Below are 27482 nucleotides of genomic sequence, written 5' to 3' on the forward strand. Positions count from 1 at the left end.
GATGTTAATGTCACTCATTTGGTTTGATTGATGTGGATAGTTCTAATAGGGGCTTGCAATTGCCATATGTAATCCTGTAATTACATTTGTAGTGATAGATCAATATATGTAAATCATCATAAGAAATATTTGAAATAAATTTTGTAAAATTACAGTACTGGACTGAATTCTGGTTTTCACCTATTTTGAAATTTATGAGATTTCTCGAGGAGTTTGCTTCTCAATTTCTGGCATTGGAGATTGGGCACGACTGTATGATGTTTTGGAGCATTTTCTTCATTGTTTGCTGCATAATAAGCCAGAACAAATTACATACAACAAATGGTTTTTATAATTAATATCAATGAATAACACTACAATCCTTATACCTATACAATTCGTGTATTCTAGGAGAAAACTTAACTTACAGAATGCGAATTTTTTATCATAAGAAGACTTTCAAATAATATATAGTTCCCACAAATCTTAATATGAATTAATTATTCATATTTTGTAATAAATATGTGATATTTCTACCACAATGAGGCTTACATATAATATATATATATATATATATATATATATATATATATATATATATATATATATAGGGTCTTACTCCAGTACAAACTCCTTACTGTACAAACGTACAAACCAGTGATTATGATAATAATATTTGGTAATTAGCAGATTTTAATTTAACAAATACATACATACATACATCACCCCCGCCACCACAATCACCACCACCACTGCCCAGTGCCACTCTCTCTCTCCACCATCCACCACGCCCAGCACCACTGCCCAACACCTCTCTCTCTCTCACCACCAGCCACCACCAACCACCACCACTGCCAGCGGCTCTCTCTCTCTCTCTCTGGTTGTTCGCTCACCGACCAGTGCCATACACACACACATTCACCACTACTTTTCTCATCTCCCTCAATCGTGTCTCTCTCCATCAGACCCCCTGGTAGATTTAGTGATTCTGTTCAATCATTTAGTGATTCTGTTCAAGTCATTTAGTGGTTGTTTGTACGTTTGTACACTAAGTAGTTTGTATTTGAGCACTTGCCTATATATATATATATATATATATATATATATATATATATATATATATAGCGATTTAATAAAATGAAAATTCAAATTTAATCAAAATTTGACAATTTCAACATATGATATTGAGCCATAAAATTTATATATACACACACGTTAATATGCATATCAAATAGCATCAGACCTTGGATTTTCTTCAACTTCCGATTTAATTATCGAATGTTTAATTGAAATTAAAAAATTTCAATATTCAACAAAATTATGAAACAAAAGTTCATAAAGAACAAAACATGTAACAACTAATTTATATGATCGCTCTTATCAAGTCTAGCCTGCAAATCGACAAAGACTTACCAGATTGCTATCCAAACCATTCTTTTCGCATAATAGAAAAGATGAATAAGAAATCATGTAATATCCTTGTGGGTAATGGTGTAACTTAAGGTTATTTACTTAGTATAAATTTTATTGATAGGGAAGGAATGTAGAAGAAAAATGCGGTTGCGATGAAGATGAGAATAGGGTAAAAGCTTTATAAAGGAAAATATTAGCATTTTGGGCCATATGCACAATTTGTAGGCCCAAAAGATGAATAAAAATGTTCTTTGAAAAATAATTTAAAAAGGCAAAAATTTTAGTATGCAGAGCAATTATGAGATTATAAGAAAATCATTGACATTAATTTTAAAAATTATGAGATTATAAGATAATCCCAAAACATATGTACTAAAAAGATTAAAGATACTTTTAAAAATTATACGACTAAGTTAAATACTTTTTCAGAAAATATAGAAAATTAGTTACAAACATAAAAACAAGCATAGTTAAGTATGATCTAAATAGATATGTTAAAGATTATAATTACATTAATTTTTAATACTTTCTTTCAAAATAATAATAATAATCTCACAGTTGATTTGCACATTATAACTTATTTATTTTTTAAATATGTTTTAAAGACTGTTTATATTCATCGTATTGGGCCTAAAAGTTGTTCAAATGGATCAAAAAAAAATTTATAAATAGTTGTCAAAACAACGCTTTTACCCTATCGATCTTCATCGTCATCGCAGCCGCACTATTCTTCTACATTTACACCATTACCTACAAGTGAATATAAATTTTATATGCAAGCATTGTGGTATATGTGATATATATTACCGATTTCTCATTCATATTTTATTTTAGAGTAAACCTCAGAGTTGTGGCCAAAATTTACACAGATTTTCAAAAAGTTGGCCAAAGTTCCAAATTCTCATAAAGGTGGCCGAACTTTGGCTCTGGTTTTTAAAAGTGTGGCTCTCGTTAAATGTCATTAACGGGAGCAACAGACAGAGGGTAAAAATGGGTTTTTCGACACCCATATCAATAATTCCCATACAAATAATAAAACCACATCAATTTCACTCAACCTGAACATATAATAAGAACCCTATCAACAGTGCATCTGACCTGTGTGTATGTATATGTGTTTGTGTTGTGTGCGGAGTATTCGGAGGAGAAGGGTTGGTAGTGACTGGCGGCGGTATTAGGAGAGAGAAGGCGGCCACGATTGAAATATCCTTTAAAAAATTCCAATTATATCAGTTAACATTAAAATTTTAATGGCACTTTAACGGGACCCATACTTTTAAAACATGGAGACAAAATTTCGTCACCTTTCTGAGAATTTGGAACTCTGGCCAACTTTTTAAAAATCGGTGTAAACTTTGGCCACAACTTTGAAATTTACTGTTTATTTTATGCGTCAGAAATGATTTGAATTGGAGTTCGGTCAGTCATTGCCGATTTGTGGCATACTAGACTACATAAGAATGATAACATGAATCGATGGTTACATGTTTTGTTCTTCTTGAATATTTATATCATGGTTTTGTTGAATAACGAGATGTTTTAATTTCAATTTAGCATTCAATAATTAAATCGAAAGTTAAGCCCACTTGAAGGTCTGGTGCTAATATTTATTATAATTTTTTTATTTTTTTTGTTTATAAGACTTTCACGCTAGTGAATTATACCGAAATAATACCGAAAAATATCGGAAGAGCTTCTTTCATACATGAAAATCTTTGATCCAACCAGAGGGCATGTCGAAATGTCCCACAATAAATTAAATAAAAAATTTGATGTCTGAAAAAAAATACTCGAAATAAAAGCAAAATTTATGGAACTAAGTTTAAAGTAGAACTTTCATTGAAAAAAGTTTACCGACTAATCAAAGGTCATGCATAGATGGTCCCGAAAATTTTGTCAATAAAACTTTTATGACTGAAATGAAAACCCAAATGAAAGACAGAAATCCGCGGAAAAGAAGAAAACAAAATAGGAGAGAAAAAAAAAGGACGAAAGAAAGAAAAAATCAGGCATAAAAGATTATGTCTGGCACCGAAACAAAGTCATCAAAATGATACAAACTTTAATTAATGACAAACAAAATCGCAATATCCGATCAAAAAGTCATCAACTATGGCACTTCTTTGAAAGGAACACAACAATTAAAACTAAAGATATAACAAGTCTAAAACACAATTTGCAATATAAAGTCTTGTGTATCTAGTTTTAAACGAATCAAAAAATTCAATTACGACATATATAACAAATAACAATGGACATATACGACAAATACATTTAAAAGCATATCAAATTTATATGCATATCAATACGTGTGTATCAAATTTATGGCTCGATATTATATGTCAAAGCGGTTCAAGTTTTGATTAAATTTAAGTTTTCAATTTTTGTGAATTACTAGATCTTTATATTATATGTAAGTCTCGTTTTGGTAAAAAAAGTGTCACGTTATTTATTGCAAAATATGATTTTGGTATGAAAATATTAGTTAATTCATATTAAGTTTTGTTGGATTTATATAGTATTGGCAAGAAAATCACTTATACAATATATATATATAGGGGAGGGTTCTGGTAAAAACTTACAAACTTACAAACTTTTTTTGTTCAACACATATATAACTTGAGTTCAACAGTTTTTAAGATATTTTGTTGAACATCGATTAAAATTGTGTTGGAGAAGTACATAAACTAATTTTTCAATGTAAAAACTAAGTTAAACCTATTATATAACCAATATTTATATTTCTAGACCCTACCCAAACCCCAGAGGTATAGTTTAAACATCTCTATAAATGTCTTCAACACAATGATAACTAATGTTCTACACCCAATTTTGAACCCAAGTTACAAATGTGTTGAATTCACGATTTATCTATGCGTTATTTTTAAAATTGTGACGTTTTTTCAATAATTTTGAACATAAATACTTTCAATAACTAAGGATTGACAGGTTGGGAGAATAAAAAAAATTCAAAAAAAAAGTTTGTAAGTTTGTAACTTAAAAAAGTTTTTATTTGATCCTATCCCTATATATATATGTGTGTGTGTGAGAAAATATTTTTGTATAAGACAAAAGTGTACGATGAGTTATAAAAATAAACGCAATCGGTATTTATATTACACATTAAGAAAAAAAAATGTGCAGTTTAACTACAAGTTTATATGTCGTTTAGCTGATCTTACTTTTCAAAATGAAATACTTATTTTTTAAAACATGTAAAATTGTGGGGAAAAAATTGCCGAAAGTAATAACTTCCATAAAATAAGTATCAAAACACCCTCAAGTATATGTTTCATTTGTAAAAAAAGTTCTTACAAAAACCAATTCCCTGAAATTCCATAAAACTCTTTTCATCACAAAATTTTGTTTTCTTATACAAACACACAGACACACACACGCATACGGATCGGAAAAAAAAACTTTTTAAAATTATAATCTTACAAACTTTTTTTTTTAATCTTTTTAATTCTCCCAACGTGTTTTTCCTTAATTATGGAAAATATATATATTGAAAATTATTGAAAGAAACATCACAATTTTTAATAATAACGCATAAATAAATCATACATTCAATATTTTTAATTAACTGGGATTCAACATCATGCAGAACACTAATTATTATTGTGTTGAATATATATATATATAAAGATGCTTAAACTATATCTCTGGAATTTGGTTAGGGTGTATAAACATAAATATTGGTTATATAAGACGTTTACCTTAGTTCTTTCACTAAAAAATTAGTTTATATATATATATATATATATATATATGTATGTATGTATTTGTATGTATATATATATATACATATATACATACACACATACACACACACACATATATATATAAACTAATTTTAAATGATTGTCAACAAAATGCGTCAAAAAAATGTTGAATTCAAGTTGTTTATGTGTTGAACACATAGTTTATTTATATGGTTTTTAATAATTTAGTGATATATTTTTAATTATTTTCAACATCGATACCTTATATAACTAATAATTAACACATACGAAAAATTAGAATTTTTTTTTTTTGAAATATTTAAATATAGTTTGTAAATTTGTACGGGAGGTAAAATATATTATTTTATAAAACATGCTTAATTTAAGCATGAAAAGCATAATAATAAACAGTGGCGGACCATGGGCTGGGCTAGGGTTGTCTCCGCCCAGGTCAAAGTCCAGTAACTCCCTTAACATTTTATAGCCCAATATCATCTAGCCCAGGTAGATAAAATAAGCAGCCCAGTTATATATATATTAGTTTAGGCTCAGCCCAAATAAATTTAAATAACAAAAACTGGGCCAGAAAGAAAGATTGGGCCAAGAAACATTGCTCTGGACCGCTGCTTTTCAAATCAATTAAGAAAACAAAAGAGAGAAATACACATACACGGCCACGTGTATGAATTTAGAGTCTGGGAACAAAAAAAATAGTTTAAGCCCCCAAAGTGAAAAAGCTTGGTATCCGACGATTGTTTTTCTTGAATCGACTCCTCAACTCTCTACCTCGGCTCACTACAATGTAAATTGATGAACTTTCTCTTTTTTGAATTCTTATTGTAATTTAATATGAAATACAATGTTGAGTAATTAATTAAAATATTGACAAAAGAATCTAGATATTCTTTTAATCAGGATCATTAGAATATTGATTGTCTGGTGTTCCTTGGCTGTCCTAAAACTAGACCTCAATATTTTAAGCCGTGTGTGAGCCAGTGAGTCCCATTAAACAAAAAGCAGGACTAATATAATATTTCAAATTTTTTGGCTAGAATCCATGTGAGAAAATTAAATTTAATAATCTTAGTGGTTCAACACACAAGCTCTTAGTTGTTAGTAATTGTTGGCCGGAATATTAGTAATGAATGAAAGTGATTATAATAATATTCTATAATATTGTTTGATAAATATTTTTTAAGTTATTAAAATTTGACTTGTTGCAGGAGTCAAGATCGAAAGAGGAAAACGTTGTTATCCTATTTTTCTACAGCTACTCCAACTCCTACAGCTACTCTTACTGCCACTCCTACAGCTACTCCCAGTGCCAACCCCTAGAGATACTCCTAGTGCTCCCCTCACAGCTACTCCTAGTGCCACTCCTACGGCTACTCCTAGTGCTCCTCCTACAGCTACTCCTAGTGCTCCTCCTATTGCTCCTGCCCAGCTACTGCGACTAATACGGCTACAACTAATCCTATTGATCTTGCATCTCTTGAACGTGACCCAGGTCTTCGTTGTCCAATTTGGAAGTATCTACCTAATGTTCGTGATGACATTAGGCGTGAATACATTAGATTGGGAGCATTTCAACCTAAACTACACAAAGATCAATATCCACATACTGATTATAAAAGTCAACGTCGCCGATTTCAAGCATCTTGGTTCAACTCATGGCCTTGGCTAGAGTATTCAGTTTCTAAAGATGCAGCATTCTGTTTTCCGTGCTATTTATTTGAAAGTGATACATCTGCAAAACATACATTTACTATTGATGGATTCAGGAACTGGAAAAGAGAATGATAATGAGAGATGTCCTTTGTTGATACATATTGGAGGCTTAAATTCCCCACATAGAAAGGCAGTGAATTCTCTTGAAGGGTTGAAGAATGTTACAAGGCATATTGACAAGGTCATTAATCGTCAATCTTTGGAAGAGGTGAAGAAGAATAGACCGCGTTTGAGAGCTACTATAGAGGCTGTTCGATACTTGACTTTGCAAGCATGTGCATTACGGGGTCACGATGAATCATCAACTTCTCGTAACAGAGGTAATCTTATTGAGATGATTAAAGTTTTTGGTAGACTAAGTGTTGATATCTCAAATGTTGTTTTGGAAAATGCACCAACAAATGGCATGTATACTTATCCAAAAGTACAAAAAGATATTTTGCATATCCTGCTTCTAAAGTAAGAAATAAAATCCGTGATGAGATGGGAGATTCTAAATTCTGTATTTTAGTTGATGAAGCCATAGATGTATCACATAAAGAACAAATGGTTATTGTGCTTCGGTTTGTTGATGTTCATGGTGTTATTCGGGAGGGTTATTTTGATATTGTTAATGTGGCTGATACAATATCATCAACTCTTAAGAAAGAAATCTCTGATGTTCTCACACAGAATAACTTAAGCATTCATAATATGAGAGGTCAGGGATATGATGGTGCTAGTAATATGCGTGGTGCATTTAATGGTTTACAAGCTTTGTTTCTTAAAGATTGTCCATATGCTTATTACGTACATTGTTTTGCTCACCGTTTACAACTAGCATTGGTTGGGGCTGCTGAGAAACAAGATTCTATTTGGGAATTCTTTTCAATGTTGTCTAATGTTGTGAATATAGTTACTGGTTCTTCTAAACGCTTATTGGAGTTACAGATTGCATATGGCATAGAGGTTGACAAATCTGTGGCCAGTGGAGAACGTGAGATTGGTCGGGGACTTAATCAGATTGGGAATTTACAACGACCAGGATCAACAAGGTGGAGTTCTCACTTTTATTGTGTTTGTAGCTTGATTGATAAGTTTGGTTCAATAATTATTGTGTTGGAAAGTATTAATAATTGTAGTACCTCTTCGAACTCTATGCGTGGAGAAGCCAGAGGTTCTTTAAAGGCATTGAAATCATTTGACTTTGTATTTGTGTTACATTTGAGTACCTCTTCGAACTCTATGCGTGGAGAAGCCAGAGGTTCTTTAAAGGCATTGAAATCATTTGACTTTGTATTTGTGTTACATTTGATGCATAAGATCATGGGCATTACAGATTTGCTTTGTCGAGCCTTACAAAGTAAATCAATTGATATTTTGAATGCCATGGATTTAGTTGCAACAACAAAAGAATTGTTACAATCTTTGAGAGATGAAGGTTTTGATATTCTTTTGGATTATGTCATGTCGGTGTGTGAAAAATATGACATTGACATACCAGATATGAATGCTCGTTATATGGATGGTATTCGTTCTGTGAGACAAAGAGATAATATATCCGTTGAGCATCATTATCATTATGATGTATTTAATTCTGCAATTGATTTTCAGTTGGAAGAGCTTCATTACAGATTCAATGATGATGCTGTGCAGCTTTTGAGACTAAGTACATCTTTGGAACCGAAGAACAATTTTAGGTTGTTTGACATCGAGAATATTTGTACACTTGTTACTACCTTTTATCCTGTTGATTTTGGACAACAAGAGATGTACCATCTTAAACTCCAACTTGATCACTACAAGATTGATGTGGTTACTCATACTAAGTTTCAGGATTTGTCTACTCTTTCCGAGTTATGTGTACGACTGGTTGATACAGGAAAGTTAGAGCACTACAGTTTGATTTATAGGTTGATTTGTCTTGTGTTGACACTCCCTGTTTCTACAGCAACTACAGAAAGGGTTTTTTCAGCTATGAAATTAATGAAGACTGGTCTTCGAAATAAAATGGAGGAAGAATATTTGAGAGACTCTATGCTTATTAACATTGAGAGGGAGTATGCTGAAAACATTGATGTGGATGAGGTGATAGATGAATTTTACGCTCAAAAGAATCACCGGGTACAACTCAAATGATGTGAGTAAATCTTCTTTTGTTTTTGATGAAACTAGTATGTTATTACTTGCTTTTTACATATGTTACTATATTATTCAATAATATGGTTGAATTTTGTGGTTTTGCTTTACATGTATATGTTCGTTTAGGTTTAGAATCCTGGGTCCGCTCCTGATAATAAATGCAACCAAACAATACGTGTTGATCAAAAGAAGAAAATAATAAGTATACTGATAATCCACAAGATGCGACGTGTATTGAATTGAAACTATAGGCTAAAAGTAGCACTAGCTTTAATAGGAGTAATTTCCTTGCAGAAACGGTCCACGGTTTTCAATTTAATATGGTCCAATTGCAAATAATTTATAGTAATGTCCTATGGAATTGGTACGTATTAACACTAGTAGAACGTGTACCTACCCCGCGTATCTATATATAAAACCCAAAGGCCTGTGTTTAGATATAAACCCGGTTGGTTCAAATTCCACGTATACGTTATTACCAAAACAAACGAGAAGCCCATATAAATAAACGCGGGTTCTGTTGTTGTTTATGTGTTTGTGGAGCTTGAAGGGATGATAATGAGGGTGGTAAGTTTGGTGGTGGTGGTGCTGGTGGTTGTGGTGAAGGTGACGGCGGAGGGGAGTGGTGGAGTTGCGGAGAATGGGAGTGGAGAGAGGAAGAGGAAGAATGCGTATGCTACGATGATGTATATGGGAACTCCGAGAGATTATGAGTTTTATGTGGCAATGCGTGTGATGTTGCGTTCACTTTATGATCTTAAAGTAGATGCGGATCTTGTTGTTATTGCTTCTCTTGATGTTCCTCTCCCTTGGATTCGAGCATTGTATGTCATCTCTCTCTCTCCCTCTCCCTCTCTCTCCTTCCATATCTCTCCCTCTCCCTCTCTCTCTCTCTCTCTCACTTCCTCCCTCTCCTTCCATATCTCTCCCTCTCCCCCCCCCTCTCTCTCTTCCTCTCTCTCCCTCCCTATCTCTGTCTCTTGCTCTCTGTTTTTTGTTGCTGGTTATTATTAATCTTGTGGAAAAATATACTGTAAATTTCTTATCCATGTTTTCTTATAGTGAATTCTGTTTTTTTACCTGTTTAGAGGATTTTTTTGTTGGTAATTTCGATATATTTTGACAATTTACCTCTGAACAGCAATTTTGTGCGAACAGAAGATTTTCTTTCTTTCTTTTCGTCACAAATCTTAGATTTTTTACTTATATGCGAATAATCATCAGCATATAATTGGTACTTGTATTTCCAAAAATAGAATTTGTCGGTTATCAACTTCCTACACCTTAAACTATACAGAGTTGACTAGGTCAATATATAGTGTAGTACATAGTCTACGTAGTACATTATCTTAATACTATCTTATTATGTTGGCGGCCGTCGACATTACTGTCCCTTGGGTTTGGATTAAAGCCAACGTCTCATCTAGTTGGATGGATGAGATTGGGGCTCATTCCTGGCCGGCATCATCATTATTAGTTTATTTTATGGTTGAGACTTGAGATTATTGTATATTTAAAAATATTATTTGATAGACTTAAGTTGGTACGAAGTTGTTTGGATTATCGATTAGAATGGAAATCAAAATTTGGAATAGAAAAGATGAGAATAAGGATAGATGAAGATTAAATTGATTTGAAAATCACGAAGATTATGTAGAAAATGACATGCCTAATTCATGCGAATGAAGTGCTTATTGCATTTAATCAAATTACTCTTGTCGAACCACTACAGATCTGTAGTGAATCCCACATCATCTCCCGTAATTTATTTTATTATTTCCCGCTGATTATATATAAATTATTACCATATTAAGCTAATATATACTATTTATAACAATCTAAATATTAATAACATCCTATTTTTAAATTATAGCTAACCAATATAACCAATACCATTTGAAACACAATGTCTTACGGGTTCAACAAATTCAGGTCCAATTTAGCCAACGATTATAGCCAATACCATTGGAGATGCTCTAACACTAGCATGCAAAATTATAATTCCGATTCGCATTTAACTGAGATCATCCGTGAAGAACCATCCGTTGGTCATGTGTGCCAATTGCACAGAATGTTTCAGATCGAAATAAGTTATGTCTAATAGCCAGCCTAATGGGAGTGAGTAAGAGTTTGTTGCAATGAGTTAGTTTGTTTCTCAACTTGCTGCCTAGACTGAAGATTGTAAGATGCAGAGAACTTCTTGTTCTTCATTAATCAATCTTCAAAAAAAAAAAAAAGATACTTTTACTGTAGTAGGTGTATGCTTATTAGTTGCATCAGTCTTAACTTGAGAAGCAGTTCAACATGTATGTTTATAAATTATATCATGAATCCGGGTCCTTGATAATTGATTGTTGCAACAAACTATCCGCGCTATTTTATAATGAAAAGACATTTTTCTTTCTGCGGTAAAAATCCATTATAGATTGTCGTTCGTAATCACTTGCCATGTACCATCTCCATTGTATTATTGCGTTGTAGGTTTCACTTGAATCAGTGGATTTTGTAAATAGAAGGAATTAGTTAGTGATCTTGCTCAATATAATAGTTGAAATCAGGAATTTTTTTTATTTTTTTTTGCCAACTAACCAAGAAATATTTGCCTGCGTACTGTGTGGTACAGTTGATATTGATTCTGACTGTTGCAACTCCTGCTGCTTAATTATCCTTTTAGACTACTATGAAATGGCGTTTGTGTGCTTGTTTTTGCATCAACCTGCAAAATTGTTAAGACAGTGGCTTTGACAACATAAGAGGCTATTACGAAATACTTAATGCAGAGTGGTGATGGTGCAGGGAACAGGAGGATGGGGCGAAGGTTGTGAGAGTTGAGAATATTAAGAATCCATACAGAAGCTATCGTAAAACTAGACGATTCAAGTTGTCCTTTAACAAGCTTCACGCATGGAGTCTTGTTCAGTATGAGAGAGTAGTCATGCTTGATTCTGACAACATTTTTATCAGAAAACCCGATGAACTCTTCCAGTGTGGCCAGTTCTGTGCTGTATTCATCAATCCCTGCATCTTTCACACTGGCCTTTTCGTACTGGAGGTACTATCTTACATACTTTTGGTTTCCGTTTGATGTATTCAACAGAATGAAAACTCTCCTAATGCATAGAGTACTCACATGACACATTGCTTAAATTATGCACATCAATATTTTGATAGACATGAACTGAAATACCAAGAGCTTCATGATTGAATTGCAGCCATCAACAGAGGTATTCAAGGACATGGTAAATAAGTTAGAATCTGGTTCAAACAGTCAGGATGGCGCAGACCAAGGATTTCTTGTAAGCTACTTCCCAGATTTACTTGATCAGCCAATGTTTCATCCACCGCAAGATGGCTCCAAGCTGGATGGAACTTACAGGCTTCCACTGGGGTACCAAATGGATGCGTCGTTTTATTGTAAGAACCTACAACTGAAATATTACCTCTGTGGTCTATCTTTACTCCAATGTCACACATAATCTGATCAATTTTAATTGATAAGTTGACCGACAACTTCATTGAAACCAAACGTGTTGCTTGTTTTGTGTTCTGCGGTTGCTAAAACATGTTTTAATATTGACACCAGATCTCAAGCTCCACTGGAGCATCCCGTGTGGAGCAAATAGCGTGATTACCTTTCCTGGCGCTCCTTGGCTGAAACCATGGTACTGGTGGTCATGGCCTGTCCTGCCGCTAGGCCTGCAGTGGCATCAACAACGACGTCAAACTATAGGGTAATCATAAGTATTAGAGAATACTAGCAAACCCTTCTATAGTGCATACAAATTTGTGCCAGATTTCAGCTACTAGTAGATAATTCATAATAGTAGAGGAGGGCAGTGAAATTCTGTGATAACATTATCCATTCACTATAAAAGATGGATAGTCTTGATCTTTTCTAATATATGCTTCATGTTTCGACAGGTATGGAGCTGACATGCCATATGCAATAGCAATCCAATCCATATTTTACCTCGGCATAATCACATTGACTCGAATGATACGTCCTGGTAGCATCTCCAAGCATTTTTACCTCCGCACAGAGAAGCGAATCATTTTATTCCAAACAGTCCTTAAACTGATAGCTACATTGTCAATTTTATTAGCCTATATAATCCCATACTTCCTAATTCCCCACACTATACACCCAATAATGGGCTGGTCTCTTTACTTGCTGGGAGTTTTTGCTCTCTCATGCGTCACTGTGAATGCTCTTTCGCTACCATTGCTACCTGTACTGACACCATGGATGGCGATCATCGGAGCCCTTTCGGTCATGGCATGTACCTTGTACCCAGATGGAGTCATCAGGGCTTCTGCCGTTTTTGGATATGCATTTTGTAGTTCACCTGTAGTGTGGTTAGCATTGATCAAAGTTATGAATTCTGTCCAAGTTTCATTCGAAAGAGAAGCCTTGCTTCCAAAATTGAGTGAATTAACACCACCTACTGGGTTCAACAAGTTATATTGAAATTTGAAGCTCACATTGTGTAGTTGAACATTTGACATATACAGGGATACCTTTTTTACTTCAGACTTGTGCATATGCTATACTACTTTTCCTGTTCTGGGCATGGTTATGTGGTTTCTGAAATCGCGGAAGCTAGTAAAATACAGTCTTCGAAAGCTATTGAATCGCAACCAACATTGTAATTTGTAAGATATCTTGGTAAAAAATTAAAATTAAAGATTTACAACTGTGGTCCTTGACAGAATTTCATTAAATACCTATTACTCCCTCCGTTCTTAAATATTAGTCGCTTTGACTTTGTGCATGTAATTTGAGATGTACAAAAAATATACTTCTACGTATTATTTTTCAAATTTTCTTTTTCTGAATAAAAGTTTAACATTTATATTTTTATTCAAAAAAAAGAAAATTAAAAAAATAACATGTAGAAATACATTTTTTATTGCACTTCAAAATACGTGCAAAAAATCAAAGCGACTAATAAAAGGAACGGAGGAACTACTGACTAACATGTCATATTGCACATCGCAAAGTGACAAATGGTAGTTGGAGTATTCATGTTGCTGGATCTAAAAATGTGCAAATACTGAAGTACAAATTACAATTATTTCAGTGTTAAAACCCTGTAATCACGTTTTTAAGGCGACTCTGTAATCACTTGGCCAAGGGTGAAAATAAAGAAAAGGTAATCACAGTGGATAGTTGACATGGGCTGGATCTGAATGAGCTGAAAAACACATTTTACTTCACAGAGAGAATAAAGGGAGAGTACAGGGTGGCTTCCAAGATGAGATTTTATGGGTCAAAATATGGAGGCCAAGCAGACCATGTTTATGATCTCTTTTCACTCATTCTTTCGTTTAAAATACTACCAACCTTTAATAAACTTTGCTAATAAAAATCTGATTATTTTGAATTCGCCGTAAAAAGACAGTAAAAAGAAAAATGTCGGAGCTCCCGGAAAATTTCACAAGAAAACCTCAACTTATGTGTATAAATGTAAGGAATGAGAAATAATGCAAGAAACTAAAACGGTAACCAATACCAAGTCATTTGTATTTCTTCCTACGTCCCCATGTCTCGATAATAAAAGATCTCGTGTTTTGTGTCTCGCATAAACAACAGTCAAATGTAATCCTGCCCGAAAAATTCAAAGACAAACACCAAAAACACAAAAACTTTACATGGCACATTAAAAGTAAATTATATAACTAAGGGTCCATGAGCACATATATTTTTTATTTAATTGAATTTTTTTTATTGATTAGAACTTTTATGTAACAGAATCTCCGGTGAATCAGGTCGAACCCAGGACCTAAAACAACAGACGAAGTTATCCAACTGTGCTCAATTTATATATTTTTTTATAATTAACCTCAAAATCAAGATTCAGGTACAATTATACAAATGTCACTTTGTAACTTTGTAACTTGGATTTCTGCACTCTAATTCTGTCATTTACATACAAATGCCACTGACATTCAACGCTTGAAATAAACTAAAAAATTCTGCCCAACAGATATAAATCATATCGATTCTTGAAAAACATGGAAGCGATAGAGTACAGCTGAGGTGATGGTATCCACACATACATGATTACATGTGCACAGAGATGATGTTTTTGTCTGTGTATACAGATATAGCTCCACTCCATTTACGAGCTTCCAACCGTTAGAAATTGTTGGCCCTAGTTTCACCAGTGGGGACCCTATTGCTTCTGCTCTGCACCCCCCTGCTACCTTTCTACACATGTATAATTTGTCTCCGTTTGATCATTTATACACATAATTACACAGGGGTGAAAAAAATGATACTCCCTCGGTCTCATCTCAGACTCATATGTCCACTGTTTGCACATAGTTTGAGATATTATAATATTTTTAAAGTAAGAATTTAAACATCAAATTGTTATTCAAAAAAGAAAATATTATGAAAATACTTTAAAATTTTGAAAAAACGTGTCAAAAAATAATATATGCAACTGAATGGGACGTGATTTATTTTTAATATTTAATTGAAGAAAATTGATTGAAATAATTTTCATAAAATTAAGGAGATCACTCATGACGGTCTGAATTAAATCAAGTTATCGTATATTCTGAAACAAATTCGAGAATTAAAACGGCAGATTAAAAATTGAATTAACCCATACTTTGGCCATCATGTTGCCTCCTAGGCAGTGCTCACTGGTCACTGCTACCCCATAATCACGCATCTAACCGTTTTATATTATTCTATTCCCATTAGAGCCCTTTTTTCTGTAAAGTTTCATTATAGTATCATAATTAGTTTATTTTACCTTTATTGTTATCGAGTAGAGTATAGAAGCTAGTATAGATTTAAGTAGTAGGGGTGATGTGCTAATCATCCAATCAAACATCACTTGATTGGCTAATTATCAATCAACTCGGATTAAATCACGGGCCATACAATAATATTGACTTTATAGTATATTTATCTCTTCATTCGGCAACAGAGTATGTATTAGATGTCGGAAGGTGTCTCACAACTCGTGACCAAAGATACATCTTGTGTTAAAATTCGAAAAGAAATTAAGAAATTGTTTTGAGATTGCATTCACATCTAACATCATTAAAGTAAGACATCTTATTAAATGTCTTCATCAATTTCATGATATCTCGAAGAAAAAAATTACTCCCTCCGTCCGATTTTAACTGCTTTTGACTTTTTTACACGTATTTTTAGATGTTAAAAAAGTCACATCTAAACATAATAAATTTTTATAAAATTTATATCAAATAAAAGTTTAGAACCTAGACTTTTATTTGATATAAGAATTGAATTATTTTATTAAGTGTAGATATTGTTTTTTTACATCTCAATATACGTGCTAGAAAGTCAAACATCAGTTAAAATGGGACAGAGGGATTACGTGTTTTTAATAAAGTAGTTGTATCGCTAGTGGGAATGAAAAGAGCAATAAGAATAAGATGTATAGGAATGGAAAGTATAAGAATAGGTATGCCGTGTAATCAAAAATGAAGTGTATAAGAATGGACGGTCTAGGATTGGGTATCCCCTAAAATGTAAAAGAAATGATTTACTCAACAATTAAAAATGAATTCTCATTCTATTTAATAAAATTAATAATTAAAATACCGGTATAAATTAGAAATTTTAATAAACGCGCTCATTAATCATCAACCACACTTGTCTTTCTTTTCTTTTTACAGAACCAAACCTGTCTTAATTTTACTATAACTCAAGTATCTTCGGCGGATTTTAATCATGACGATTTATAAAAGGTACTAACATAGATGTACATGCGCAGAAGTGATACAGATAGATCTCGAATTTAGGTAGTGTCAGCACCAAAATACAAATGCTACAATGCTAATTGGCTTCATGTGACCAAATGGTGACTTGTGAAAGTGACTAAAAAAATGACCGTTATTTTTAAACATATTCGCAACACAACTACATTATTCCCTCCCTTGCCCAAAACACTCTCTATATATAACCCCTCACACACAGACACACACTACTTCACCCCCTCCTCCCTCCCTCCTTTCGGGACATTGTTCACTTCTTCCAGAAATTCCGTCCCGATTCCTGAATTTTTTTCATTAATATATACGAATATATTGAAGTTTACATGTTTTTGAGACTTGAATACTCTGAAAAATTCAATGTCTTCCTTCAAACCTCAGTTTTTTCTCATATTTTTTGTGTTATTCTCCTTGCAGACAGCATGCAGATCAACAGAGACTTTTAACATTACCAGGCCCAAGCACAAATGGGTCGGACCTTCCGGTAATCTCACTATCCATGTCGATCTTCACGGCTCCGGTGACTTCAAGTCCGTCCAAGCTGCCGTAGACTCCATCCCCAACTACAACCAAAAGAATGTGTTGATCAAAATTGCCGCCGGCTGTTACATGTAATAATACATTTAAATTTGAACAGATTACACGTACTTCACATTTATGCATGCACTCGTGATACTTTGTAATTGCATTACCGTTTTAATTTATTAGCGGGATATACTGTGTATGTTTGGTTTGATTTGATTTTTTTGAATTGTTCGAGGAACTGTAGAGAGAAAGTTGTGGTACCAGCGTCAAAGCCATATATAACATTCCAAGGAGCAGGGAGGGATCGGACCGCAATCGAGTGGCATGACAGAGCAAGTGACCGTGGACCGGACGGCCAACAGCTCCGTACTTATCAAACAGCCTCCGTCACCGTCTTCGCCTCCTATTTTTCGGCCAAAAACATAAGCTTCAAGGTAAAAAAAAATTAAATTATACGTGTTTCATAGCTACTTCTGAGTGGGACATAATATATTTGGTCCCGTCTATAATTTATCGTGACATAACTTTTATTAATTGCATTACAGAATACTGCACCGGCACCTATGCCCGGGCTAGAAGGATGGCAGGCTGCAGCATTTCGGATATCCGGAGACAAGGCGTTCTTCTCCGGCTGCGGATTCTACGGGGCACAAGACACTCTCTGCGACGACGCTGGGCGCCACTATTTCAAGGATTGTTACATTGAAGGCTCTATTGATTTCATATTTGGCAATGGTCGTTCCATGTACAAGGTATTGTTCATATGCAATCTCTACATCCACTTTGTCATGCCTAAGGGGATAATAATTCTGAAATTTATTGTGGAAAAGCTGTCTCTGTCCACATTTTTCCCAAGAAAATGAAGTGCTCTCTTTTTGTGCAGTTCATGGGGCCAACTTTTGTAGAAAAACAAATTATTTTTGAAAGTATAGAACAAGCTTTTGGACTTTTTAGATATTCCCTTAACTGTACCTGCAATGTAACAGTAAATTTGAACACGAGTTGGGTTAGTCGGGTTAGTGGCAAAAATTCAACTCAACCCAATATAATTGGTTTATAAAAATTACTAAATTCTATGTTAGTCCGAATATATTGACTGATAATTGTGATTGCTGATTAAATTTGTGTATAGGATTGCCAACTGCATTCTATTGCAACAAGATTTGGGTCCATTGCAGCTCAAGACAGGAACTGTCCGGACGAGAAGACTGGCTTTGCCTTTGTGCATTGCAGGGTCACAGGCACAGGTCCGCTCTACGTTGGCCGCGCCATGGGGCAGTACTCGAGGATCGTCTTCTCCTACACATATTTTGCCAGCATTGTGGCTCGCGGCGGCTGGGACGACTGGGACCACGCCAGCAACAAGAACAAGTACTCTACAAACCTTACTTAATATGATACCATGTTCAATGCATTATACTCATCACTTCAGTAACATGTTTAGCATGAGATTTAGTTTTGACTTATAAGTAAAAAAACATAGCTAAAGGTACTTTTCACAACATTTGCAGGACTGCATTTTTTGGGGTGTACAAGTGCTATGGGCCAGGAGCAGCAGCAGTGAGTGGTGCATCATGGGCCAGAGAGCTGGATTACGAGACGGCCCATCCGTTTCTTGCTAAAAGTTTTGTCAATGGAAGGCATTGGATTGCACCCACAGATGCATAGATTCATTCTCCAGTACAAGCCTCGAATTTTATAATTTTTTTATTTATTTTACAAGTTACATATTTGGCACATTCATTTATAGCTACCGAACTGATCCCCCATACAGATTTGATTGTATTATATATTCATCAAGGCCAATGTAAATCATTTCATGACAAAGTGCATTGAATTTGCTTTAATTTGGATCACGGGGTATTTGGCTTCCGGCTTCTTATTTTATGAATCAAAAATAGCTTATTATATCTAAAAACAAATATTGAGAAAAAATTCAACAAAATGCACCAACTCTGCAAAGTCAACAATATGAGAAGAAAATTCTTATTTTCTGAAAGTATACATTTTGTTTTTTCCTGTGAAGTTTCCCAAAGAATTCCTGCTTTCTTGACTTTTGCATGGGATAATCCTCACTTCAATATATAAAAAAATGAACTGTACAGCAGTGAGCTACCTTTGCTATAGTGTATAACCATCAGATTCCTCAAGCATCTGATGATGTTCATATACTATTAAATAATAACAAACCCAATTTCTAGACATACAAGAAAGAACTAGGCCATATGAAGTATTACAACAGAGTAATAAATAACCAAAAATTTCTTGTCAAGCTCCTCTGCAGTTTCAAGGCTTTACACCATCTACCTTATGCGATGTCGAGCTGGAAATTGCACATTTGCGAGGAGGAGCAACACAAGATATATACATCCTAATGTCTCAAAGTTCCACTTCATGAAGATCATCCCCATAGCTTCCGCCATTTGATGATGAGGGCGTTAAGGCAGGACCATTAGGCATAAACGACGATGGAGGTATTCCCAATACCTCTCCAAGAGGTTTTATATCATCATTACTGGGAGGACTAAATGATTCCCCAATGCTGCCACCCCATGACACTGTTCTTCGGGAGTGGGAGCCATTAGTGGTGCCAGGAGTTGTTCCCTTATTTGAGATGTCATCCATACTTGCAAATCTTTGCATGTTCGCTGCTGATGACGGGGCAGACTGAACCATGTTACTTATGGATGATAAATCACCTGATGTGGTTTCTTGGTTGCCATCTGCAGCAGCCTCTAGCATCTGTCCAGATACTGGTGCAGGAACAAAAAATTTTGGGTTGGCATTGCTTTTGGGCTTGGCTGAAGGCACAGATGGCGACTGGAACATGTTTGTCTGGTTTCCACCACCCTTGTTAAAGGTGTCCACATACCTGAAAAATATGTGTTCTGATTTTCATGGAAATTTCATGGAAAATGGCAATAATTCTCCTCATTAAACCTATCGTTTCATAAGTTTAGGTGTCCCGGAAGACATTGATATTTCTACTTACAATATTATTATCAGTCCCAACAACGGGTGCATTCAAACTTGTAGACTTATAATGCTCAAGATAATACAGACCAAGAGAACTCAGTATGACACAGTTAATCTATTTTCAGGTCAAATTCGCCATAAAAAAAATATAACTCCTATAATGTATTTCTCTTCTGCAGCTCAGACAATAGCCTATAGAACAGGAAAATTTAAAAGCCTAAAATTTTCAAGATGATAAATTGATATGTACCTTGATCTAACTCCCATTCGTCCGCGCGATGAAAATTGGTTTGATGTGTGTGGAATTGGTGGGATTCCTGAACTATGTACCGGACCGGGGCTTTTTTGTTCCGGGCTTCCATTACTCCGGAACCCTTCACTTTTCAATGCACTATTTAGGTTGTAATCTGATGTTCCATTCGGAAAGGTTGCAGTAGTAGGTGGTGGTGGCAGGGCTGCTTCCTCTGCTGGCGGGTCGACGCCGTCCTCTACCCATCTCTTAAGTTTCTCATCATAATAGAACTTATTTGTCTCACCCAATTTGGCCTATTAATGCACAGTGAAATTTAGAAAAACAATGCAATAGAGAAGCCAATTAAGATTTAACCAAATCACAAAAGAAAGAAAGAAATGGAAGTAGTCAATCAATTCTTCTATAACAAAATTGATACTAGGAACCATTAGAACGTACCTGTTTGTCTTGCCGCGGCTTCAGTATTTTTGTTAATAACTGTGAACCAAAGCCAAAGCGACCAAATCGAGATGTCCCTCCAGAAACTGATGCTTTGCCTTGTGCAGATGATGCTTCTTTCGATGAGTCATTCTGGTCCTATATCAAGGTCCGACTCAAGTTAATTCAATATTTAAATGAAAGGAAACAGAAATATGTACCCCTATTCGGCAAGTAATAGTATATTTTTCCCCATTATTTTACAACAAACCCAACCTGTCTAGGAGTTCTACTGAAATCTGGCTCTGATGCACTTCTGTTGTGCATTGTCCTTCTATTGCCATCAGCAGTCCATTCACTTATAGGCTCCATAGATGCCGAAGGAATCAACGATGACATTGCCATAGTTGATTGACTTGCCGAAACCCTAGGACCTAAGGATTGATTATAACGTTCATTGCCTTGCACACTACCAGCTGTGGTCAATGGTGCAGGAGGTGGTAGACTCCCAACAACACGATGAGCCGTGCTATCAAACAAATTAAGCAGTTTGCCTACTAATTTTGCAGGAGCCAAGTTTGTTGAGAAACCACCCTGCAAAGAGAAAGTCAGGTACTGGGACACATAAAAGTAAACTACGCAGGGAAAACTCGACAAGCAAAAAAAAAAAGGTTACCTGTTGGTGAGTTTTTATCCTTTCTTCGAGAGATGATGCTAACTGTCTCCATGTCTCTACTTCGGGTGCTCGACCAGTTTTCAGAGATTTCGATACTGCTTGACAGTACCTGAATTGATACATCAATGAGCTTGACACAGGCAAACTTTTAAGAATACATAAAATTTAAGATGTCAAGCGCATACTTATACGAATCTGATACTCTTCCCACTTCAGCCAACATGTGTGCATATACAAGCTTATATGGTTGAAATGGCAGCAGTAAAAACTGGGAGTTCCCAAGCAATTTTGAGTATTCATAAATCTCCGTCCGCTGACCATGCACATAAAATTAGCATTAGTAAGATGTCTTAGAACGATCAATACTGCATATATATATCAGCAAATCCTTTTCATCCCTTCTGACAAAGAGAAGAAACTGTGAGGCGTTTATTTTTTGTTAACATGGTACCTGAATAGCTTCTGGACTAGCATACGTTCTTGGGAATTTGAAATGATCTGCACCAACAAGACAAAGTCTTGCACTGTCTGAATATGGCTCAAAGTTTGCTTCTGCAACTAAGTAGCATATATGGGCAGCAACTATCTAAACCGTAACATTCAGGGAAGTCAATGTCAGGACGATAAACATTTAGGAATATAAAGATCATATCAAAAAGACTACGCTGCCACACATACTTCACTTCTTTCTTTCCACAAGCAATCTCCAAGATGAATAAGGACAAGTTCGTCATCTTTAGTTCTATTTGCAGTTATCACAGCCAAATTCTCTTCCCAGTCATCAAGCATTCCATTAGCACCAAGCTGAAGTTGATAACAAAACATGTTGACTAAGAAGTAGAAGTCAAAGGACAAGGGGTGTACTAGATCCGAGTACAATTTTGTTTGGTTTCTTTTTCACTGAATTATAACTGGTGCAATTTTTAAGTCTATAAACTGAAGGCACAAGAATCACTTGCAAGTGATTAGTAAAGCAAAATTCTAAGATTGGATTCAAGAGAATACCTGAGCTGGCAATGGAGATACATTTGTAGCATTGGAGATATTGCCATCAGTTGTACTGTTTACAGAAAATACCTCTGCTGGTTGGCCAGCAATGAGTAGGCATAATGTACGTAAAGGTGAACCTGGTATTAGCTGGTGGAGTGCCATTTGCTTCACAGTATCAACATAGAACTGCATGCGGATACCCACCACCGCCACAAAGTGATAAAAAACAATATGAGAGATGAGTTTTTATATTTTCTCAGTGAAGCAGCCATTGCAGGTAACATCAACAATAATTCTAAATTACTAATACTAATAACCTGATCGCCAAGTTGTGCAGCAAGCACAAGTGCAGGCCCCCACAACTGTCCTTTTTGTGCACAAAACAAAGCATCTTTCTTTCTACCAGAAACTAGAAGAGTTTGGACCTCTGCGGCTGTTGCCTGAACACAATGTAAGTGGCAAACTAGTAATCAGCAGAGGAATAATCACACCATTTGATAACGTAAAAGTTTTCTGATGATGTATACCCGCATCTGTCCTTCAGAAGGCAAGTTCTGCAAGCAGTGTGCAATAGCACCGTAATTGCTGCTGTCTGAACCATTTCCTTTTGCAGCCGCAAAGAGTCTAGCAACTGCTGATTCTGGAGCATCGGTTCCCTATTTATGTCACATGGAGATTAAACTTTATCACATAAGACATGAAACGACATAGATTACATCATCAAAGTAACATTCTGATATAGATATTAGAACGACACACGACCATCCTACGGCATGTAATACTACTGTATACAGGTAATAAAGAATAACCCTTTTCCCATCTATTTTGAAGTATTTATGTATAATACTCCTGTGAACTCCTTCACATTCATACTACAATTATAAGGCATCTCCTTCGTATTTCCTTTTGTTGTCAGTGCTACACAGATGATGCACTTGAGCACCTGGAGGCATTACCTTTAAAGTAATTTGTATTGCACTTGACTTGTGTGCATAGATTAAAGAACTTAAACAATTTATGGAACCTCAAGTGTTCGGCATCTATTAAAATTATATTTTCAAAAACGATATTGACCACAGAAGATACAGTATCAAGTCCCATCAAGACCGTAGAACATTATGCTACAAGACAGATTTTAGTATTTATTTTTAGTCCCTTTTAAGAGTATCTTTTATAAACAACTCCCACAGAAGTGAAAAAATGGGCAGAGAAAATATAGTTCCTAAAAGATTGGACAGAAAATGTAGTTCTGTTTCCCAAAAATAAATACCTTGAGTTGTCACTTCAACGATGACATCAGATATTGTTAAAAGCGTAATCTCTAAGCAATTAGTGTCACGTAAATGTTTGACAAAGTCCATGGAAGTGCTAAAATGAATTGCACCTTTGGTAACCATTAAAATAAAATGACCACTCTCCTACTCATTTTGTATCAGGAAAAATAATGGTTTCTATATTGTGGAGACGATACTATGGAATCTGGAAATTAGTGAGCACTGAGCAGTATAAATTTAGGTAGCAACTCTAATGAGTCATGACGCATCATATTCAGTCTCACTGAGCAGTGTTGTTAACGTTATCCAAATTAACAATATAAAAAAAAAAAAATTACACCACAAGAACCTCATATTTAAACTACATAGTAATCATATATGTATACAAAATACAATATAATTTTCAAATCCAATATCGATAAATAGGTAAGATTAGCCCTAACACTCCTGCTCAAATTGGAAGTCTGATAGCAATATAGACCACATATTACAAACAATTTTTAATTTAAAAAGACCTCCAACAAAACAGAAAAATAAACATAAAATAGGACAACTTGATTTCCAATACTTCCCCTCTGATCACATCCAACACTAATCTCCACACTTCCGATACATAACTTTGTTATCTATTTTCCAGAAATATAACCATCATAGTAACACATCATGACCAGGAAACAATAAGAAAGTTGTGAATCATGACTTGAATAGGCGCCTAAAGCTTCGGGAGTAACTCAAGTTTTAGTATTTGATACTTGAGATGCGGTGAGTCATGCCGAAAATACCATTAATGTACACGAGATGACAAGTTACTAACCTTCAACACCGTGTCCGTGCCAAAAGCAGAACGAAGCTTCCCATAGTGCATAAGAGCTATTTTTAGTAATGAGAGAAGTAACCGCAAAACTTCTCCTTTCCTATAATCAATATCAGGAGATTGGCAGTTTGCAATTCTTTCATCAGTCCATCTATACAACTCTTTAGCACTAACATTCCCACCGGTCAGCGGGCCAGGAATCGACTGTCTGCAGAGACTATTAAAGTAATCACAGACACCTGGTCTGGTGTTTGAAGAGTCAGGCCTTTCACTAACAACTTCCATCAAGTTGAGAACAGATATCGATCCTCCTGAAGGAACCTTCATACATGATAAACAATTACTTAGTATTAATTGTGACCCTGATAATTAAGATATAGAAGTTTAAAGCAAAAACTAACCTGTCCTCCATAGGATGAATTTCCGAGTGTATTGTTGTTATCTTTCAGGATAATAAGTTTGCCTCCAAAGCCAAAAGAAACTAGAGCATGTGCGGGACGTCCATCTGACGATCTCCCCACAGCCGGAGCATAACTCTGATACTGTTGCTGAGTATAGCTTGCCACATTCTGATTACCATAGTAATTACTTGAGGTATTCATACGTTCATCTTTCATAGTTTGTGGCTGATTATATTGCTGAGTATAGTTTTCATCAGTAACAAAGCTTTGGTTCCTTAATGTATTTGAAAACTCATTATGACTCTGACTTGCTCTCTCACCATATGGGACTGTTCCTTCATACTGATACGAACTTTGCTGACTAATATGGTTGCTTACAGAAGTCTTTTGGTCATACTGATTCTCTAACTGTTGGTATCCTCTGTAACTTGAAGTAGCAGAATTCGGTTGCCACATGTTCAAATCCTGCTGGTTGAAATTAGTGGAAGACCCAGGCCAGTTATACTCTTGACCTTGGTTACTATATCCTCCGGATCCATAATGACCAGCTTGCCCATATACGCCCAGATTCTCATTAATTCCCTGGGAAGTAACAGTTGAAGCATAACCATTTTGATTCAAAAGGTTTTCAGACTGAGTAGCCGACTGAGTAGATGATATGTACGTGTCCAAGGAGCACCATTCTTGAGTAACAGTGTCATAATACCAACCAGGATACTGGGGATCAAAATACATATGGGAAGGATACCCATTACTGGTTGATGGGACCTGATCCCAATTTGATACACTCTCAGCACTGCTGACTGTTTGAGCTACCTGATTCCAATTAGACGCCATTTCGGTGGCATCTCCCACATGGGAAGTCTGATTCCAGTTAGTAACACTCTCAATCGTACCGCTTTGAGATACTGTCCCCACACTAGACTGAGACGTTTGTTGCAGATAAGCAACCTCTGATGTTTCACTAGGAACTGTAGTGTCAAAGCTCCCTTCAACCCTTGTGTTTGCATCATAACCGTCAACTTGATACCATTGACCTGTATTCTGGTCATACTTCCACCCTGGATATAGACTTTCCCAATACTCGGTACTATTCATATCCTGTCCATCAGCACTATATACAGGTTCGGCGGAGTTGACTTGGTCATCTTGATATTGAGAGTAATTAAGATTATCATCCGTATATGCAGATTTATGTTCTTCATTACCATATATAACATTCGCTTCACTATTAAAAATCTCCCCGGTTTTCACACCTCCAAATTCACCAAAGATATCTGAATATGGCTCTAAACCAGTACCACCATTCTGCAGCGCATCTGAATTAAAATCACTCCACTGCACCTCTTTGATACCCGAACTTCCCTTTCCACCGGGATTACTTGTTGAATCCAATGTCATTACTGTCCCTTTGGTGCCACTACCAGAATCATCAAAATCCAAACTACTTTTCACCAGGCCTTTATCCGATTCAAACACATTATCCGATCCATCCAAAAGTGTTGATACCGGCACACTTCTCTTCTCTTCTTTAAACTCCCCAATGGACACCACCGGAGAAATCACTGGCACATTACTCTTCTCTTCTTTAAACTCCCTAACAGACACCACCGGAGAAATTACTGGCACACTACTTTTCTCTTCTTTAAACTCCCCAGCTGACACCACCGGAGAAATCACTGGCGCACCACTCTTCACTTCTTTAAACTCCCCAACAGACACCCCAGGAGAAATCAATGACGCGGCTTTCACAAACCGATCAAACCCCCCACTCCCATTTAAACCACCTAAATCATCTCCTATACTCCCATCAAAATCCCCACTCCCATTTTCACCGCCTAAATCATCTCCTATCCTCAAATTACCATCACCTACTCTCGAAACTGACGATGACGATGCAACATTAACATCAAAATCATCATCATCATCCACTAATTTATCAAAGAAATCCTCATCAGTATCCTCCACCACAAATGGAGGATTGCTAGCCATCACAACAAACCCTAACACCAACAATCAATCACAATCCAACCACCCCAATTCCCTCAAAACCAAAACTCCACAACCTCGAAATCGAATACGAACCCCCAAAACCACCCCAACTCCCCAAAGATCAAAACTTTCACCACCCACTTCCCAAAACTCCCCCAAAATAAAACCTTTACAATCAAAACCGTTAAAATTCAATCCAAACTCTCATTAAACGCCCCAATTTCCCTAAAAATCGAATCTTTCCAATCAAAACCGCCAAAATTTAATTAAAAACTCAAGATCCAATCACAAAAACACGAATTCTTGAATAAAATCAGAAATCGACAAGATCTAGGGTTTATAAAACGATGAATTACACAACATAGATTAATAAAAATGTTACCTTTATTGCACGAAATGAACAAGGATCAAGAGTGTAATAAGGAAGGTAATTAGAGAAT

At 35.4% G+C, this 27482-nt stretch overlaps 4 protein-coding genes across 4 annotated transcripts; 3 read left to right on the top strand and 1 right to left on the bottom strand.

Moving 5' to 3' along the window:
• Positions 1-7328: 7328 nt before the first annotated feature.
• Positions 7329-8963, top strand: LOC108198333 (uncharacterized). Its single transcript, XM_017366090.2, has one exon. The coding sequence runs from the start codon at positions 7329-7331 to the stop codon at positions 8961-8963; it is 1635 nt and encodes a 544-aa protein (XP_017221579.2).
• Positions 8964-9336: 373 nt separating this feature from the next.
• On the top strand, positions 9337-13497 carry LOC108197224 (putative glucuronosyltransferase PGSIP8). Its single transcript, XM_017364783.2, has 5 exons — positions 9337-9790; positions 11763-12018; positions 12179-12380; positions 12550-12697; positions 12888-13497. The coding sequence occupies exons 1-5, from the start codon at positions 9519-9521 to the stop codon at positions 13432-13434; spliced, it is 1425 nt and encodes a 474-aa protein (XP_017220272.1). The 5' UTR covers positions 9337-9518; the 3' UTR covers positions 13435-13497.
• A 3441-nt stretch (positions 13498-16938) lies between these two features.
• Positions 16939-19096, top strand: LOC108199289 (probable pectinesterase 68). Its single transcript, XM_017367052.2, has 5 exons — positions 16939-17335; positions 17494-17683; positions 17795-18001; positions 18382-18620; positions 18761-19096. Exons 1-5 carry the CDS (start codon positions 17085-17087, stop codon positions 18915-18917), a joined length of 1044 nt encoding a protein of 347 aa, XP_017222541.1. The 5' UTR covers positions 16939-17084; the 3' UTR covers positions 18918-19096.
• Positions 19097-19222: 126 nt separating this feature from the next.
• Positions 19223-27180, bottom strand: LOC108199288 (protein transport protein SEC16B homolog). Its single transcript, XM_017367051.2, has 13 exons — positions 25051-27180; positions 24650-24970; positions 23089-23217; positions 22879-23001; positions 22577-22747; positions 22250-22375; positions 22023-22157; positions 21757-21884; positions 21572-21680; positions 21172-21489; positions 20917-21054; positions 20476-20771; positions 19223-20121 (listed from the first exon to the last, which is right to left on the bottom strand). The coding sequence occupies exons 1-13, from the start codon at positions 27040-27042 to the stop codon at positions 19629-19631; spliced, it is 4479 nt and encodes a 1492-aa protein (XP_017222540.1). The 5' UTR covers positions 27043-27180; the 3' UTR covers positions 19223-19628.
• Positions 27181-27482: the final 302 nt, after the last annotated feature.

The sequence above is a fragment of the Daucus carota genome, chromosome 8 (genome assembly GCF_001625215.2).
Source record: "Daucus carota subsp. sativus chromosome 8, DH1 v3.0, whole genome shotgun sequence".
Lineage (NCBI taxonomy): Eukaryota > Viridiplantae > Streptophyta > Magnoliopsida > Apiales > Apiaceae > Daucus > Daucus carota.

Bases quoted from the DNA above. Each gene is read 5' to 3' on its own strand.
- LOC108198333 (XM_017366090.2), top strand. From the start codon at position 7,329: ATGGGAGATTCTAAATTCTGTATTTTAGTTGATGAAGCCATAGATGTA.
- LOC108197224 (XM_017364783.2), top strand. From the start codon at position 9,519: ATGATAATGAGGGTGGTAAGTTTGGTGGTGGTGGTGCTGGTGGTTGTG. The intron at 12,019-12,178 runs GTACTATCTTAC...ATTGAATTGCAG, and splicing joins CTGGCCTTTTCGTACTGGAG to CCATCAACAGAGGTATTCAA. The intron at 12,698-12,887 runs GTAATCATAAGT...ATGTTTCGACAG, and splicing joins CAACGACGTCAAACTATAGG to GTATGGAGCTGACATGCCAT.
- LOC108199289 (XM_017367052.2), top strand. From the start codon at position 17,085: ATGTCTTCCTTCAAACCTCAGTTTTTTCTCATATTTTTTGTGTTATTC. The intron at 17,336-17,493 runs GTAATAATACAT...GAGGAACTGTAG, and splicing joins ATTGCCGCCGGCTGTTACAT to AGAGAAAGTTGTGGTACCAG. The intron at 17,684-17,794 runs GTAAAAAAAAAT...ATTGCATTACAG, and splicing joins CCAAAAACATAAGCTTCAAG to AATACTGCACCGGCACCTAT.
- LOC108199288 (XM_017367051.2), bottom strand. From the start codon at position 27,042: ATGGCTAGCAATCCTCCATTTGTGGTGGAGGATACTGATGAGGATTTC. The intron at 22,748-22,878 runs GTTATTAGTATT...ATCCGCATGCAG, and splicing joins CTGCACAACTTGGCGATCAG to TTCTATGTTGATACTGTGAA. The intron at 22,158-22,249 runs GTATGTGTGGCA...GTTACGGTTTAG, and splicing joins TGTGGAAAGAAAGAAGTGAA to ATAGTTGCTGCCCATATATG.